At 42.4% G+C, this 19,210-nt stretch overlaps 1 protein-coding gene across 2 annotated transcripts in view; it reads left to right on the top strand.

Annotated features, from left to right (window-relative positions):
• Window positions 1-19,210, top strand: part of LOC110505064 (phospholipid-transporting ATPase ABCA1-like) — a 42,285-nt gene that overhangs the window by 4,595 nt on the left and 18,480 nt on the right. For both annotated transcript variants that reach the window (XM_021584014.2, XM_021584015.2), the window contains 5 exons: window positions 1,866-2,007; window positions 2,237-2,355; window positions 14,091-14,212; window positions 15,134-15,331; window positions 18,374-18,463. In XM_021584014.2, coding sequence (XP_021439689.2) covers window positions 1,866-2,007; window positions 2,237-2,355; window positions 14,091-14,212; window positions 15,134-15,331; window positions 18,374-18,463 — 671 coding nt within the window. The remainder of the gene's footprint in view (window positions 1-1,865; window positions 2,008-2,236; window positions 2,356-14,090; window positions 14,213-15,133; window positions 15,332-18,373; window positions 18,464-19,210) is intronic.

Raw genomic sequence — 19,210 nt, 5'->3', positions numbered from 1 at the left:
GCGGTGGACATATTTGTGGTTTTAGGGGGGTTTCAGAGTTTGACACCTTTATTGCCGCTCCATTCTCATGATCAGCTTTCTATATGTGAAAGCTGATGAAGGTCGCAAGGCCTAGGTAGACCATTTGGCACGGGTATGGGGAAAATGTACATAATGGACATGCACTGGCGGAACCAAGCATCTTTTCACCAGAATGAGATAACCGGTAGACGTTCTGATATGCTAGAGAAACCTTGGGTTACCGTTAATTATATCTCTGGGGGGGACCTCACAGAACAGGATCAATAAATTGGCCAGCTACCTCCCCTATGCTAAAGAAGCTTATGTTTATTAGTATGGGACTCGATACTCTGCATTCTTTACGAGACACAAAATAGTGTTACAGCTATGTGTTTAGCAAAGTCAAACTGGTGGACATATTGATCCTACTTTGTGTAAGAGTCTACAAACGTGCTTTAGGATATAGTTGTGGAGGACAAAGCATTTATACAGCCACTAATAACTATTATCAATGGGATGAACACATCTCCTGAGAAATCCTTGTCTACAACAGAATATCCAATTTCTTTCATTCCCAGAAGCCTGTGCTTTTTCCATCTGCCAGAGAACAGAAGCATTAGTTGGTAAATTGCATTCATTTCCACCTAAAGTCTTGGTTTGGCACTAGGCAGAGGCATACTATTCTTTGAATCATACATCACGTGGGTCTGTGTATGTTCTAACTGCTCAAACACCAGATAGGAAAGACATGTTCTTCCTTGCACAGGGCCTGGCTAACCTATTGCTTTTGGGTATGGATGTAAACCACACAAAAAAATAAAATGATAAAAAAATTAAAAAAACATGACAGAGCGATAAGTCACCAAATAATGCCCTTTTTGAATATTTAAAATGGTTTATGTTGAATATGGTGATCGTTTGAAAACTGCCCAGCTAAATGCCATTTAGGATTCCGATTTATCACCCACTAGTTAATTAAGTCGTAAAACTGTGTAGGCTGTTGATGACGATCACTCTTAAAAGCAAGATGGCCACCCTGAATCTCCTAAGCACTTGGCTACTTGGGGTTATCTCTTATCTCTGCTTTCCGTTGCAGTGGGACAGTTGGTAGTCTTAAGGTTTACTGATAACACACACAAATAACTGCTTGCCTCTCGGGGAGGGAGAGGCGGCATCTTGGGGGGCAAGGTCCTACATTTTACTTAGGCAATCACTCCCTCACGTCAATAAGGTCTGTAGCTGCTGAGTGAAACCCTTAGGATGGGACAAGACGTGGTTAGCTGATGCTAGCACATCCGTTGCTGGCCCGATAAGGCAATCTGAGAACACACATCAGCTATCTGTGCTCATCCAGGTGTACCTGCATTTTGCCTAGACAAAAATAGCATTTTGGAGCTCTGTACGTGATGTTTAAAGACCACTCTAAGTAGATCCAGCAGGTTGATGTAGAAGCCTTTTAAGTGTCTCAGTATCAGTTCAAACGTGGCTGGATTACCCGGTGTTCTCTCCTGTCCGCTCTCTGTTGATAGTGGGTGAATAGACTGAATAGAAAGATGGAATTGAATACTTTGAAAGTCTTATTTTACATTCATAGATGTAGTTGAATGTGGTGTAAACATTATTACATTTCAACATGTACCAAGTTGACTCTTTCTTCCTGGATCTCTTCCTCTGCTCTCCCGCGTCCTCTCTCTGTGTGTCTTATGAATGTACTGTACATTGACCAGTGGTGTAGTAGAGTAAATTATTTTGCCCAACAGTTTACCCACCTTTTGCATTGGAGAAAATAGGAAGTGTTACTTTTTTCACCACTACATAACTGACAGTGATGTTACTGATGGTTTCCCTGCCTGTGTCTCCGTCAGGTCATTTCCCCAACAAGGCCATGCCCTCGGCAGGAACCCTTCCGTGGATCCAAGGCATCATCTGCAACGCCAACAACCCCTGCTTCCGCAACCCCACTCCTGGAGAGTCCCCTGGGGTCGTGGGCAACTTCAATGAGTCCATGTGAGTTCCCACCCCAAGCTGCAGCTCTATATCGGATAGTTTCCCTTTAATAAGACATGAAAATATTAATACACTTTATTTTGTACTTGGCTCGTTTCATTAGATGAATAACATCCAAATAAAGAAAATGGTCTCTTAAATGTTTCTTTAAAATATCCCATTTATAACTCGATTTGAACCAATTCAATTGTATTCTCTGTTAATCTGTTTCACTGTGGGATGTCTGTAGAATCTCTCGTTTGTTCTCGGATGCTAAGAAGATCCTGCTGTACAGTCAGAATGACCGGAATCTGGACGGCTTTAAAGACCTCATCCAAGCCCTGAAGACCCTACAGGCCAACACCGAAGGTAAGAGGCACCTCCATAGAGTGCCACAGTATGAGTCATAATACCCATAAAACAAGGAAATGATTCCAAACGTTTCTCCATCATTCATTTTCTAACGTTAGCGAAACATATACTGACCAGAAAATATCAATGCAACATGCAACAATTTCGAAGATTTTACCGAGTTTAAGGTCATAGAAGGAAATCAGTCAGTTAAAATAGATGTATTAGGCCCTAATCGATGGATTTCACATGACTGGGTAGGCCAACCCACTTGGGAGCCAGGTCCACCCACTGGGGAGCCAGGCCCAGCCAATCAGCATGAGTTTTTCCCCAGAAAAAGGCTTCATTACTGACAGGAATACTCCTGAGATGATCCCGCAGGTGAAGAAAACAGATGTGTAGGTCCTGGACTGCGTGGTTACACGTGCTCTGCGGTTGTGAGGCCGGTTGGATATACTGCCAAATTCTCTAAAACGACTTTGGAGGCAGCTTATGATGGATAAATTAACATTCAATTCTCTGGCAACAGCTCTGTTGGACATTCCTGCAGTCAGCACGCCAATTGCACACTCCCTCAAAACTTGAGACATCTGTGGCATTGTGTTGTGTGCCAAAATGGCACAATTTAGAGTGGGCTTTATTGTCCCGAGCACAAGGTGCACCTGTGTAATGATCATGCTGTTTAATCAGCTTCTTGATATGCCACACCTGTCAGGTGGATGGATTATCTTATGAAATGAAATGAAACCAACTTATTAGAGACTACACACACACTACTACATTCACAAGAAACACCAGGGGGCAATTCATTTGAGGGGAACTCACTGCATAGAATAGACAGTAGTTTCGCTGAAGCTGAATCAAGAGTCATTCCAGGTCTACGTAGTGCATTTCTGTTTGCCGTGCCCTGAACTTTCCGCCCCGTTGATCTGGCCCCCGAGAGTTATGCCCACTTCTGGGCAGAAAAAATAGGGTTAACACTAATTCCCTTACACTGTGCTGACTCACAGCGGGACTCCCATCCCCTTTTGTCCTGCTCCAACCTGTCTTCTGGGGGATCCTCCTGTGCCTGTGAATGACTGTAGATGGATAGATTATGCCACTTCAATTTCACACTCAGATTTCTTCTATAATTACATTCCGTTATGAGCTTTTAGATGAGTTTGTGTTTAGAGTGGCAGTGGTGGCGTGATATGAGAGGCCGTGGGTGGATGAAAGTCGGCAGAGCCTCTCCCCACTGGCAGGTTGTGGCAGGCCATGGGGTGGGCTGATGTTTGGGCACATGGCTTGGAGGTATTCTCATATGTCATTCATGATAGGACAGATTTTCCCTACTCCCTTACTTGCTGTATGCAGGGTAAGTGGTGTGAGATTCCTGTAAAGAGTGTGAGATACTCAATAGGACTGTGCCTTCTTAGCCATGTGACCTTATATTACATTAGCTTGGGTAATGGACTTTATAAAAGGATAAGCCTTTCACGGGAGTAGTATAACAACATACAGACGAGACTTCAATATCAAGGCAAATACAGTACTACTGTAATAAATGATATATTTGCTGTGTCTGTGTATCCACTGGATGATGGTAGACAAATCTCTGCTGAGGTGTAATTAGGCATAAGTGTAGGTGCCTCAAACAACTAAAACGTTAAAATGAGCCAAAACAGAATCTGATTTGAGCCTTTGCTCATGGCAATAGAGGTGAAAGATGTGCTAGGTCTCTCTCTAATGTGGTCAATTGTTTTAACATACTTCCATTAAGTTATTAGATATTGCTAATCAATTCCTGGTTCAGTCTCCCGACCTATTTACTAGTCTAAGCATGATATTGATGAACCTGTCTTAGAGTTTGACAGGACTATTTTAAATCGCGACTCATCCCAATAGCGGCTCGGTTTATTACTCCGCCATATATACAGTGCCTTGCGAAAGTATTCGGCCCCCTTGAACTTTGCGACCTTTTGCCACATTTCAGGCTTCAAACATAAAGATATAAAACTGTATTTTTTTGTGAAGAATCAACAACAAGTGGGACACAATCATGAAGTGGAACGACATTTATTGGATATTTCAAACTTTTTTAACAAATCAAAAACTGAAAAATTGGGCGTGCAAAATGATTCAGCCCCCTTAAGTTAATACTTTGTAGCGCCACCTTTTGCTGCGATTACAGCTGTAAGTCGCTTGGGGTATGTCTCTATCAGTTTTTCACATCGAGAGACTGAACTGTTTTCCCATTCCTCCTTGCAAAACAGCTCGAGCTCAGTGAGGTTGGATGGAGAGCATTTGTGAACAGCAGTTTTCAGTTCTTTCCACAGATTCTCAATTGGATTCAGGTCTGGACTTTGACTTGGCCATTCTAACACCTGGATATGTTTATTTTTGAACCATTCTATTGTAGATTTTTCTTTTATGTTTTGGATCATTGTCTTGTTGGAAGACAAATCTCCGTCTCAGGTCTTTTGCAGACTCCATCAGGTTTTCTTCCAGAATGGTCCTGTATTTGGCTCCATCCATCTTCCCATCAATTTTAACCATCTTCCCTGTCCCTGCTGAAGAAAAGCAGGCCCAAACCATGATGCTGCCACCACCATGTTTGACAGTGGGGATGGTGTGTTCAGCTGTGTTGCTTTTACGCCAAACATAACGTTTTGCATTGTTGCCAAAAAGTTCAATTTTGGTTTCATCTGACCAGAGCACCTTCTTCCACATGTTTGATGTGTCTCCCAGGTGGCTTGTGGCAAACTTTAAACAACACTTTTTATGGATATCTTTAAGAAATGGCTTTCTTCTTGCCACTCTTCCATAAAGGCCAGATTTGTGCAATATACGACTGATTGTTGTCCTATGGACAGAGTCTCCCACCTCAGCTGTAGATCTCTGCAGTTCATCCAGAGTGATCATGGGCCTCTTGGCTGCATCTCTGATCAGTCTTCTCCTTGTATGAGCTGAAAGTTTAGAGGGACGGCCAGGTCTTGGTAGATGTGCAGTGGTCTGATACTCCTTCCATTTCAATATTATCGCTTGCACAGTGCTCCTTGAGATGTTTAAAGCTTGGGAAATATTTTTGTATCCAAATCCGGCTTTAAACTTCTTCACAACAGTATCTCGGACCTGCCTGGTGTGTTCCTTGTTCTTCATGATGCTCTCTGCGCTTTTAACGGACCTCTGAGACTATCACAGTGCAGGTGCATTTATACGGAGACTTGATTACACACAGGTGGATTGTATTTATCATCATTAGTCATTTAGGTCAACATTGGATCATTCAGAGATCCTCACTGAACTTCTGGAGAGAGTTTGCTGCACTGAAAGTAAAGGGGCTGAATAATTTTGCACGCCCAATTTTTCAGTTTTTGATTTGTTAGAAAAGTTTGAAATATCCAATAAATGTCGTTCCACTTCATGATTGTGTCCCACTTGTTGTTGATCCTTCACAAAAAAATACAGTTTTATATCTTTATGTTTGAAGCCTGAAATGTGGCAAAAGGTCGCAAAGTTCAAGGGGGCCGAATACTTTCACAAGGCACTGTAAGTATGAACAGGGATGACGCAATATCTCTTCCGCAGTGGTGGTTGATGACATTCATTCTGGCTCCTGAGTTCAGAGTATTCAGACCCCTTCACTTTTTCCACATTTTGTTACATTCCAGCCTTGTTCTAAAATAATACCCCATAATGACAAAGCAAAAACAGGTTTTTAGAAATGTTATCAAAATTATTTTTTTTAAAAACAGTGTTGGTTGATTTCGGTCATTCTGGCTCCTGAGGTCACAGTGCACTGACGATATGCCCTTTAGTACAGTCACAGGTGTGATCAAGATACTCCTTCCTGATGATCCACGTTGATGATATCCGTTAATCAAGCCTTTCTGAACGGGATAAAGATGTTAGAACGGAGGATAGTTGAATAGGTTATAAGAGATTTGAAGGACCACAATAATAGCAAATTCCACAATAACTTTAATGTCAGCAAGTCTTCTGCTTGACCATCATGAACTCTTTGAAAGGTTCTGCCAGGTATTGTGTGCTTCCCTCATGCTGAGTTCAAGCTCTTTTGATTATACTTGGTGTCATTGAGTTTGTGAACAGAGCTTTGACTGCACAGTGCTCTTCCCTTAAAAGCCCTCGAAGCTTTCACATGGACCAAAAGAATCTGATATTCTTCCTTGTCATGTTTAAAAAAAAAATCTGAATATCTTTTGTTTTTGGCAGAGACGTATTACTTTTTGGACACATTGTGGACCCACGTCTTAGTAGATACAATTTGGCACTGTAAAATGTATTTATAGTGGAGCCATCTATCTAAAAGAGTAGATAAGATTGTCTCCAACTAGGGTTCAAAAAGTCTGGGAATGTTCAATAAATTCCCCGGTTTTCCAGAAATCCTGGATGGAGGATTCTAGATTTCTAGCTTATTCTCTCCTGATTCTAGGATTCTTCCAACCGGGATTTCGGGAAAACCATGGAATTTATTGAAAGTTCCCAGAATTATTTTAGCTCCAACTCAATTGCTCAAAATCAATGTTTTTGTGGGTTTGCATAATCTTACATTGACTTTTGCAATTGTGTTACGAGAATGGTGCTAGAATGTATAGGGGCCGTTTTACAGGCTATTTTGTGTGTTTCTGTAAGGGTGTGAACTGGCGGCAGAGAAGTCAGACGCAGGAGAGAAATAACCGTTTACAACAGCGCAGTTTATTTACACCGGAAAACATAATAATAAAAATCAATGGGTAACATAACCCGACGCACGCACACCAGTACAGACGTACACATACACTTACAATAAACAATCACCGACAAGGACATGAGGGGAAACAGAGGGTTAAATACACAACATGTAATTGATGGGATTGGAACCAGGTGTGATGGAAGACAAGACAAAACCAATGGAAAATAAAAAAATGGATCAGCGATGGCTAGAAGGTCGGTGACGTCGACCGCCAAACACCGCCCGAACAAGGAGAGGGACCAACTTCGGCGGAAGTCGTGACAGTTTCTTTGCGCTGATCTTAACTTGTACAAAATGTTTCCGCCATAATTTCCTATGACTGAAAAGAGCTTCTGGACATCAGAACAGCGACCACTGTTCTTCTTGAATGAGTCAGCGGCGCAGGACGTACTGCACACCCCGGATCAGGTCCGGATCCCCAATACTCGGAAGAGAAAGTGGTACAGTGGCCGACGTGCGGGCACCCAGATGAAACTACGGCAGCGAGTAAATAAACCGCCTATTGGCAAATTGTTACGATCATCGTATGAGTGAGACCAGGGCGCAGTGTGCATAGAGTTCCACATAATTGTAATAAAGAGAAAATCACTAAACAAACGAAACATGACGCTACTGGAGTGCACAAAAGCAACTTACTGTAGACAAGATCCCACAACTAACAATGGGGAAATGGCTACCTAAATATGATCCCCAATCAGAGACAACGATAAACAGCTGTCTCTGATTGGGAACTATATCAGGCCAACATAGACATACAAAAGCCCTAGATTACCAAAACCCAAGACATACAATAACTAGAGTACCCACCCTAGTCACACCCTAACCTAACCAAAATATATAGAAAAACAGAGATATCTAAGGTCAGGGCGTGACACAAATGTACAATCACTGGAGAACAAACTCCGTTCGAGACTATCCTATCAACGGGTCCTGGAGAACTTTAACATCCTATTTTTCTCGGAAACATGGATAATATTTTAGCTGTGTTTTCTATGCGTTGGCAGCGTTGGATAAGCTCAAGGGTGGTGATGTGTCTCTTTGTTAATAACAGCTGGTGTGCAATCTCTAGTATTAAGGAAGTCTCGAGGTTCTGCTCACCTGACTTAGAATACCTCATGATAAGCTGTAAACCATATAATTTTCAACAATATTTTTCGTAGCTTTCTATTTAACAGCACAAACCGATGCTGGCATTAAGACTGCACTCAACGAGCTGTAAGTCCAGGATCTGCAACTGGATCATGGGCTTCCTAACCAGGTGGTGAGGTTAGGTAACAACACATCTGCCATGCTGACCCTCAATACGGGGGTATGCTTAGTCCCCTCCTGTACTCTCTGTTCACCCATGACTGCGTGGCCACACACGACTCCAACACCATCATTATGTTTGCCAATGACACGACGGCGGTTGGTCCTGATCACTGACGATGACGAGGCAGCCTATAGGGAGGTCAGAGACCTGGCAGTGTGGTGCCAGGACATCAACCTCTCCCTCAACGTCGGGAAGATGTGGACTACAGGAACAGGAGGGCTGAGAATGCCCCCATTCACATCAACAGGGCTGTAGTGGAGCGGGTCGAGAGCTTCAAGTCCTTCTGTGTCCACATCACTAAGGATTCATCATGGTCCAAACACACCAACACAGTCGTAAAGAGGGCACGACAACGCCTTTTCCCCCTCCGGAGGCTGAAAAGATTTGGCATGGGCCCTCAGATCCTCAAAAAGTTCTACAGCTGCACCATTGAGAGCATCTTGAAAGGCTGCATCATCGCTTGGTATAGCAACTGCTTGGCATCCGACCGCTACAGAGGGTAGTACTTACGGCCCAGTACATCACTGGGGCCAAGCTCCGTGCCATCCAGGACCTCTATACCAGGCGTTGTCAGAGGAAGGCCCTAAAAAAAGACTACAGGCACCCAAGTCATAGACTGTTCTCTCTGCTGTCGCAACGGCAAGTGGTACCGATTCACCAAGTTTGGTGACAGGTCCCTGAACAGCTTCTACCCCCAAGCCATAAGACTGCTAAATAGTTAGTTAAATAGTTAACCAAATAACTACCCAGACTATCTGCATTGACCCTTTTTGCACTAACTCTTTTGACTCATCACGTACGCTGCTGCTACTGTTTACCATCTGTCACTTTATTTCTATTTATATGTACATATCTACCTCAATTACCTCATACCCCTGCACACCCCTCGACTCGGTACGGGTACCCCTAGTATATGGCCATGTTATTGTTAATCATTATGTATCTATTATTACTTTTGTTATTAGGTGTTTTACTTTTCAATTATTTCTCTATTTTATTTCTTTCTGCATTGTTGGGAAGGGCCCGTAAGTAAGCATTTCACTGTTGGTCCACACTTGTTGTTTACGAAGCATGTGACAAATAACATTTGATTTGATTTTCTAGTTTTGGATCCAATATATTTCAGGAAGGGTCATCTTTTTGGTGTTCGGCAGGGCACACATTTTATAGACGGATTTTAACATGATATGTTGTAATATCTAGATTGATTAATCTCACGTTTAACAATAAAGGCATCAGCATGCTTCAGTTTGGCTGGCGCCTCACTCGTCTAGGCGAACTGAACAAGTGTGCTCTCATACTCCTTTAAAAGACCTTCGCTTGAAAAACAAGAAAAAAGTGGCAATAGTACTGTTTGTCCATTTTGAGACGCAGTAGCCAATTCTCAAAATTGTCAGAATTCATCTAAAATAATTAAAGAAATCTGTCATTAATTTTGACATTTTTGCAGAGGAGATCTTAGTAACGCAATTTTACATCTAACTAAGATGTTTGGTGCAGTATTTCTCAATGAAAAAAATGTGCATGAAAATGAGTCATCTCTTGTTGAATGACAACAAAGACATTATTTAAGAATCCCTACTGTTGACCAATCACAGACAAAGGGGTGGAGACTTTGGCTTTGAACACTAGCTTGCCTCTAGAAAAGTGTCATGTGCCCGAGCAGCTGAAAAATTCCTCACCGAAGTCCAAAAACGAACGAAAACATCGCAAAATGTAATCATAATATATGCATGAACTCTTCTGAACTGTTTCGGCTGGGAAGCATGCAGACGCCGTAAGGATCATGAACTCGACCTAGGGCCACCAATGTTTTGTCAGACAGTCCTGTAAAAACCAAGCCCTTGGCTACAATGGCTTACCTCCAGAGAGGCTTTTCACAGGGATTCAACAGGAATTCACAAAAGCCTGTGAATGTCCCAATACAATAGACTGAAGGATTTGTCAGAGTAGATTAACTGAAAGGTGTCATGGGGGGATGGGGGTGGACTGTGACCAGTGGAGGAACATTGATTCAATTGACCTATCGCAAAATTCTAAAGCATGTTCATGGTTTGTTGGATATTTTTTGCTAATTTGTAACTCCTTTTGACATTTATTTCTAATGATTTACAGGGGTGCATGTTTTAGACAGTTAAACAAGTATGTCAGCTTTTGAAAAGGCCCCAGATTTTCAGAGACCTTATTTGACCTCCCACCCACTCACCTCGTCTGTCTTCAAACATCCATCCAGCCGGGGGGGGGGTTAATGTTTCAGGAATCTGCCACCTCCTGGCCTTTTGTTCCCCCGACCCCCCACTGCCATCAGAACCCACTTCCAGCGTTTGTTCTTTGAAAGGGCCCAGGAGTTGAGGGAAGGAGCCAAGTGGAGAGGGAGGGCAGTATCCCTACACATTGATATAGTACTGGTACTGACCCTGTGAGCACAGACGTTGAAAATACGTTGGCATTTGGTCCGTCCGCACTGGCCTTGATTTCAATGTCCGTCCAGACCAAATCTGAACCCACCATGGACGTCTATATTTGGTCCAGTTTTGGTCTGGTCCGCACCGGACTTGATTTGGCCCCAAGCGTAGACATCTATGATTGGTTCAGATCGAATTTTGAACAGCATAGAACAGTATAGTAAAGAAAATTTGAGTGTAGTACACTAGATTACAGTATAGTGGAGCACAGCATAGTAGAGTACAGTATAATGTCCTATATTGTACTTTACTGTACCCTACAGTACTCTACTGTACTTTACTCTACTAAAGTACTTTACTGTGCGGCATAGCATTCTATTGCACTCTTCTGTGCTCTATGTACTGTGAAACATAGACGTCTATGATTGGCTCTTATCCAGAGCCACTTACAGTCAGTGCATTCAGCTAAGGTAGATAACAACCACATATCACAGTCAAAGCAAGAAAAACTTTTCTGTAACTGTTACTGAGAGTGTTAAGAGTTCTGTTGGTTATAAGCTTAAGCATAATCATTGCAAGTTTCAAACTTTTGAAAAAGCAAACATGTGATGGCAAAAATAGGTGTTCAAAGCTGTAATATTGAATTGGCTCTAGTTTCTTTTAATTGGAATAAGAATGTTTGAATGTGATATAATTCTTTCTTAATTGACATGTAGATATAAGTGAATTGATGTACAGCTGTAGAAAGTTATTTTAAAAAAATATTTCAACGTCTGGAAAATACGTATTTTCAAATTTTATTCAGAACCGTCTTTTAGATGTCATTTTGCTCGTGAACACCAGGTGTTCTTGTGTGTTTTTATTTTATCTGACCTAGTATTGAATCTGTGGTCTTTGTAAGATTATATTCTGGATTTTCAGTTTTTCTTACCTTTTATATTGAATACTGCATTTAAATGCTAGTAAAACTAAGTGCATGCTCTTCATCCGATTACTGCCCGCACCCGCCCGCCCGACTAGCATCACTACTCTAGACGGTTCTTACTTAGAATATATGGACAACTACAAATACCTAGGTGTCTGGTGAGACAGTAAACTCTCCTCCCAGACTCACATTAAGCATCTCCAATCCAAAATTGAATCTAGAATCGGCTTCTTATTTCGCAACAAAGCCTCCTTCACTCATGCTGCCAAACATACCCTCGTAAAACTGACTATCCTACCGATCCTCGACTTCGGCGATGTCATTTACAAAATAGCCTCCAACACTCTACTCAGCAAACTGGATGTAGTTTTGTCACCAAAGCCCCATATACACCCACCACTACGACCTGTATGCTCTCGTTGGCTGGCCCTCACTACATATTCATTGCCAACCCACTGGCTCCAAGTAATCTATAAGTCTTTGCTAGGTAAAGCCCCGCCTTATCTCAGATCACTGGTCACCATAGCAACACCCACCCACCCGTAGCACGCGCTCCAGCAGGTATATTTCACTGGTCATCCCCAAAGCCAACACTGCCTTTGTCTGCCTTTCCTTCCAGTTCTCTGCTGCCAATAACTGGAACAAATTGCAAAAATCACTGAAGCTGGAGTCTTATATCTCCCTCTCTAACTTTAAGCATTAGCTGTCATAGCAGCTTACCAATCACTGTACCTGTACACAGCCAATCTGTAAATGGCACACCCAACTACCTCATCCCCATATTGTTATTTATCCTCTTGGTCTTTTCCACCCCAGTATCTCTACTTGCATATCATCATCTGCACATCTATCACTCCAGTGTTAATGCTAAATTGTAATTATTTCACCTCTGTGGCCTGTTTATTGCCTTACCTCCCTACTCTTCTACATTTGCACACACTGTACATAGATTTTTATTTTGTGTTTTTGACTGTATGTCTGTTTATGTGTAACTCTGTGTAGTTGTTTTTGTCGCACTGCTTTGCTTTATCTTGGCCAGGTCGCAGTTGTAAATGAGAACTTGTTCTCAACTGGCCTACCTGGTTAATTAAATAAAGGTGAATAATAAAAAATAAAAATAAAATTTATAAATTATTTTTTATAAAAAGTTAAGGACGAGCTTGCAAATAAGCATTTCACTGTACTGTTTACACCTGCTGTATCCTGTCCACATGACAAATGCACTTTGATTTGAGTTAGCAGACGATTTGCAGTGTGAATGTCGTCACTGTGGTTGAAAGTGTGATGTGCGCACAGGAGGTTGGTGGCACGTTAACTGGGGAGGATGGGCTCGTGGAAATGGCTGGAGCAGAATAAGTGGAATGGTATCAAATACATCAAACACATGGTTTCCAGGTGTTTGATGCCATTCTCTCCGTTCCAGCCATTATTATGAGCCGTCCTCCTCTCGGCAGCCTTCTGTGGATGTGTCACCTCATTCTCCACAGGTCTTTGTCAACGGTTGATTATTTCAGTTCACACACAATGAATTGTTGAAATTGATGTAATCTGGCAATGGGCTACAGTCTGCAAGGTGTTTGGTGTTGATGTTGTTGTTGTTGAGGGATGTCATTGTTGAGGGAAAATGTACTTCATTCGATTGTGATGTGTTTTTAAGTACTTCTGGATAAGAGCGTCTGCTAAATGAATGAAATGTTAAAGGCACCTCATTGAAATGATCAACAGCAATCAGAAGATGTTACCAGGCAGCAAATGTGTGTATATTGCTATTTTACCTCTCATGGACCCCAGTCTACTTCGGTGTTGGCCGTTTTGCCTTGAACATGTACAGAATTGTCCTAGCCTATGTTGTTGTCAGTATTTGCATAGGGAAACTCTTCTCCAGCCTCTGAAAAGCTATTCACGAAGCTTCCTTTAAAAGGTAGGGTTAAAGGGGGGTTAAGTATTCACCTGCTTTTGTTTGTGCCACTGGAGCCACAGCGTAGTTGTTTGTTTAGATGTTTGTGTGTGTGGTCTGAGGAGGTATAACTTACTGTCCTGTAATTTGAACTGTAAAATACAAAAAGAAAGCTTATCCAAATAATCCGGCAATCGTTTTGTAGGGTTGGTCACCTGAGTAACTAGCAACCAATCAGATGCAGCTCCATGACAATTGGGCAAAACAAAAGTTTGAATGAGGTTGAAAGCTAATACAGTACCCACAACTAAGGAAAATAGCATGATTTGGCAGAAGGAACATCCAAAACTTGCTAAATATCCCTATTACGATAGATCATTCCATCCAAGCACACACACACACACACACACACATACCTAGTAATGTCGGGGTATAGGAGAGGGCTAGTTTGAACACGTTGTTGTGTTTATTTCCCACAGGATTCAAGCTGAAGGATTTCCTCCACGACAATGAGACCCTGTCCACTTTCCTCCTGCGAAACGCCTCCTTCTCGGAACACGCCGTGCACCAGATCATTGAGGCCGACGTGAACTTGGAAAAGGTAAGAGGGGAAAAATGCCACCCTCCCAAAGTTCTATGAGGCAAAGGCCTATTACTGCGGTCAGTTCAGTCGATCATGGACAGTATTAGAAGCCGTGTAGTAGTTGCTGAACATTCCCAGTAGCGGATATAGAACAGGTCAGTAGCGTTTCTGGGTTAGATTTGATGGAGCACCTGTGAGTTAATTAAGTCTGTTTATTTCAGGGGCATAACCCTTTAGAGAGAGGGCAGAGAGAGGGTAGAGATGTCTACTGCGGTGTTTGAATGTGATGAAGCAGTGAGTAGACCAAAGGGCTAGTACTGTAGCCTTCACCACTGGAGAGTTTTTACTGCAAGACATCATCTTCCACTGTCTTTGTTCTCTCCTCAAAAACATGAAGATATATTTGTTTTCTTTCACAGTTTTAGAAACTGCCATCTGGTTTTTCCTATCCTATCCCCCCCCCCCGTTAAAGATCTTTTAAATGTTCAAGGTCTCCTGTTATGATTTCCCACTGTAGGCCTATGTGGAAATAATCTCAACTAGGCCTTATTCTTCAGCTAAATGGATTACAACAATTTGATAGTGACAATGCCCTCACATTACACACACAATCCTGCAGCAGCATGAAGCAATGGGAATCTAGATACAGTATGTAAACAATTCAGGTCCTAATATTGCTCCGTGGTATCCAACCCCGAGATAACAACATGCATGCAACTCCAAAGTCACACGGCCTTATCCCATGTGTGTTTCTCAATTCTGTTCTTTCAGTACCCCCCGAAAATTACGTGTTTCAAATGTTTGTTCGAACCCTGCACGAGCACATCTGCTTAGATGAATGAAAAACGTGCAACTTTCGAGGTTTGAGAAATACTGTTCTCTGCCTGTCTTTAGTCATTGCTCCATTACCCATCGACCCTTCTCCCCTTCCCTCTCCAGGTGCTGGTCAAAGGCTTCGGTGTCCACCTGAGGGACATGTGCAAAAGCAACGGCACCAGTGTGGAGGACTTTGTGACCATCACAGACAGCGAGGTGTCCAGTCTGGTCCAGGAGATCCTCTGCCGGTCCCCAGGCTCCTGGCTCAACCAAGCAGAAAGCCACTTCCTCAACAACCTGGACTTCCTCAAACCAATACGGGTAAGCACAAATGGGCTCTAGGCCTATTTCTTAATTCCATTCTTTTACTTTTTAGATGGTTGTGTATTGTTAGATGTTACTGCACTGTTGGAGCTAGCAACACAAGCATTTTGCTGCACCCGCAATAACATCTGCTAAATATGTGTATGCGACCAATACAATTTGATTTGATTTGAGGTAGAAGTTACCTCGAGACACTGATCTCAGACGGTCAGTTTTAGCATAGAAATGTCAGAAGATCCCATTACAAACTTTACAAACCACATAAGAGATGTTCCTCCTGTCAGAGGTTTTCCACATATTTTCTAGGTTATTGCCACCCAGGGCTCAAAGGTCGCATATGCTCCTAAATATTTTGCTGAGCAACCTGACATTTTAATATGGGAGCACCAGTGCGACTACAAATAAAATCACCCAGAATAATTGTAGTTATGATTAAAATTTTCCCTTCCGCTGCCTCCGAGTCGAGCGCCATACTCCACGGACACGTAGAGCAAATGAAGTGCACCTATTGGCCCACGGCTGGCCAATCGAGCGCACAGCAAAGTTAACACTGTGATATTTAAAAAATGTAAAACCATGACGACAGAGACTGTCAACAAATACAGCAAAGCTGTTTTTCTGAGTGAGTTCATGTTTACATTTTTATGTGGAATAGACACCGGCTGGGATGCGGTTTTAACAAATTAGCATTCAGGATTAGACCCACCTGTTGTATAATTACATGAAGAAGCTATAAAATGTGCTTCAGCCAACACTGTAGCTGCAATGAATATCAAAGTGATTCAAAAGGCCTACGCTATTAGTATTAGCGGCTTGTGTCTATTTGAATATCAAGGAATATTTCACTTTCTCTTGTCATAAAGAGTAACAACATGAATTTGTGGATGAGGCAGAAATAATGTGGTGAGAATCGAGTTTCGCCATCAGCTTGAAGACCGTGTCCGCTTTTTGGTCACGGTCAGTCTCAGCAGAGCTGAAGGAAACTGAAACTGACCATCAGATGCAGGCCTCATTAGTCCAATAAAATGAAAATCATTATTTCAATGTTTGATCACTCAGCTGTGCCTCAGTCACAAGTAATACAACAACTGATCTATTACTGGTGTGACCATACCTTCATTTTTAAACGGTCTGAGAACAATTAACGTTGGCAGGGCAATTCAAGCATAGCCAGTATGCGATGATAATGTATTGGGCCTATAGTCTACTATAGCCTACTATAGCCTATAGCCTACTGCAGAGACTTGTTTCTAATAGGTTAATGTTGCATAGGCTTATGTTTTCTAAGTCATGCTAAAAACAAATCTGAGCAGTAGATCTCGACTTGCATTTTGACCCAGATAAAGTGACCACTGCAATATAAAGGAATGAATGACTGATCTCTTGATGTTCGTGAAGAGACAATGCTACAGGTAGTCCTTCTCAATAGGAAAACAGTGCTTTTACAAAATATAATAGAAATATAATATTCCACAAATTACTTTGTCATTTCAGTGACAGGTATTTGTTTCAAAATGTTTGCCTTTTAAACAACGTCTTTCCAGAGTTAATAGTTTCAAGTGCTCCGCGTGTGCTTAAAAAGTAGCTAGAAGGGAAAAAAAAGCTTTTCTGATGCTCCTAAAATGTTATGTTGTGCTCCGAATAAACATTTTTAATTTAGAACTCTGTTGCCACCTGGCCACAGGGTCGTATAGCCATGGGTTACGTTGACATTTGTCTGTGGTTAATTAACGTGGCTTTGGGCAGACACTATTGATCAGAACTCTAGTTGTTTTATGGCCCCTTCTGAAAATCTGCTGCTTCTAGAGGAGCTGTGAAACCAACAGAGGCCACCCAGCAAGTCGGGGACGGCCCAAATGAGTTGAACTGATTTTTATCAGCAAATCAGAAACGTTCTCTGAGAGGGAGGGGATTGCAAAAAAAAATAAAAAATGTATAAAATATCTATTAAGGGCGCCAGCCGAACTGAAGCATGCTGACACCTTTAGGGACTTTGGAATGTGGACCTTACCCCTACCTCGTAGCTAGTTGATATAGTGGCGAGGATCAATTCTCATCACAACAGAGGCCCACCACAAAGCCCCCCTCCCATGGTTGTTTTTCTCCACTGAAGACCAGAGCCAGGTGACCTAATTCACTGACGTGCACAGTGCCGAGAACCAAACAAAGCGTAGGGGCCCGGGGAAAAGCAGAGGCTCAGAAAGAAGGGGGTAAGCGTAGGTGGAGGCATGTTGTTGCCTGTTGTTGCCTGTCGACCCAACTCTGGAGATACGTTTGAAGACGAACTGCCGTCAAATAGAGGATTTGGCCTCAATCTTTAAACGTTAGTCATTCACGAGTATCACTTCTCTCTGAGTCATAGTTTATAAAGGTAACTTTTAATTCGACACCTTAGCACCAGTGCAAGGGAAATATATAATTAACCATCCTTGCAATATGATAATTTTGCCCAGAGAGTAGACCATTAATTGAATTCCAATGGTCAGAAATTGCATGATCAAGGGCATCTTGCGCAGTGTTGACAGCTTGTGAACAAGGATCCAGGAAATCAGTCAGAGAAGTGTGATTTGTTATATATAAAAGTGCTTAGGATTGTATCACCTTGTCATTCAGATACAGTATGACTGTCCACAATGATAAACATGGAAGAGTCTAGGGCAAGGTGTTATTATGTGATCCCTGTCCTCATTTTGACATGCCACAGCGGTCAGTTTCCCTATTCATATGATAACAAACAGTGTGTTTGTGTCCTTATGGTTACTGTTTTTGTAGCCTTTAGGGAACAAGACATGGTAAACAAGGCGACAAGACATGCAGGGTGCTATTAAATCAAAACAGTTCACAGGGTTTCCAAGAGCAGTTCAAAACGTTGCTGTTAAGTTTCTTGTTCCGATGGGAAAATGACTTCCTGTGAAAATATGTTAGGAAGCTGTGGCGTGGGACTGTGGGGGTGTTTTGTAACCAACAGAATGTCGCTGTTCGTCTTTTCGACTGTATGCGTGTGCGAATTGACACTTCTTCGCTCCTTCCCCCCTACAGAAAGATGTGAGGGCTGACCCTGAAGCTGTCCAGCAAGTGGCTGAGGCCACAGACAACCTTCTGGAGAGCCTGGGATCCCTGGCCATTGAGGTGGGCATCACTCTCATCACTACACTAAACACATTTCTGACAACTAGAAAGGTTTCTGCTGCTGCCTCATTTCCTAGCAGGCTCTCTTATGCATTGAAAATGGTTATGGTCTTACATTTGGCCATTACGGTTACTGAGGTTGACCTCATCATTATCAGTTGTTCGATGTGTCACCAGACGGAGACCCACAGAATAAGCCCCCTCGTAGCCAAGTGCATTTCCTGGTATTTTGTCCATGTTTTGTTTTGTGTCGACCATAATGAGCTCCCCTACCTTGGATCAGCAGCGAAGCAGGTTACTCTTGGCAGGGCCACAGACAGAACCGTAGATGTATAGGATGAAAACATCAATGGAGTTTCTTTATCCCATCATTACAAGATGGCCGCCAAGAGCCCCCCTCCCCGACCTCATTTCCCCTTACTGTACTTCTTGCATCTGGTCTTCTTTGAAGTTCCACAGCATAAGGAAGTAGAGGCTGGACTAAAACTGTATGTAGTGTTTATCTGCCCCCTTCAACTCCCTCCTGTTTGTTGCCTGATAACCTTCTGACCCAATTTGTTTGGATTTGTTTGCAATTGTCCCCTAGGCGTTTGAGCCACAGCTAAATGTCGAGGACAACTGTTTACCAATGTTCTAATGTGATGATAATCACAGTTTTTCTCATGTGAAAAGGTAAACAGAATGGGATGGAGGCACTACACCTATTTATATGAAGTCAAGTACTTGTAGGTCTGACACATTTATATG

Source organism: Oncorhynchus mykiss, chromosome 31, assembly GCF_013265735.2.
Source record: "Oncorhynchus mykiss isolate Arlee chromosome 31, USDA_OmykA_1.1, whole genome shotgun sequence".
Classification (NCBI taxonomy): Eukaryota; Metazoa; Chordata; class Actinopteri; order Salmoniformes; family Salmonidae; genus Oncorhynchus; species Oncorhynchus mykiss.
This window is presented reverse-complemented; position numbering and strand designations above follow the sequence as displayed.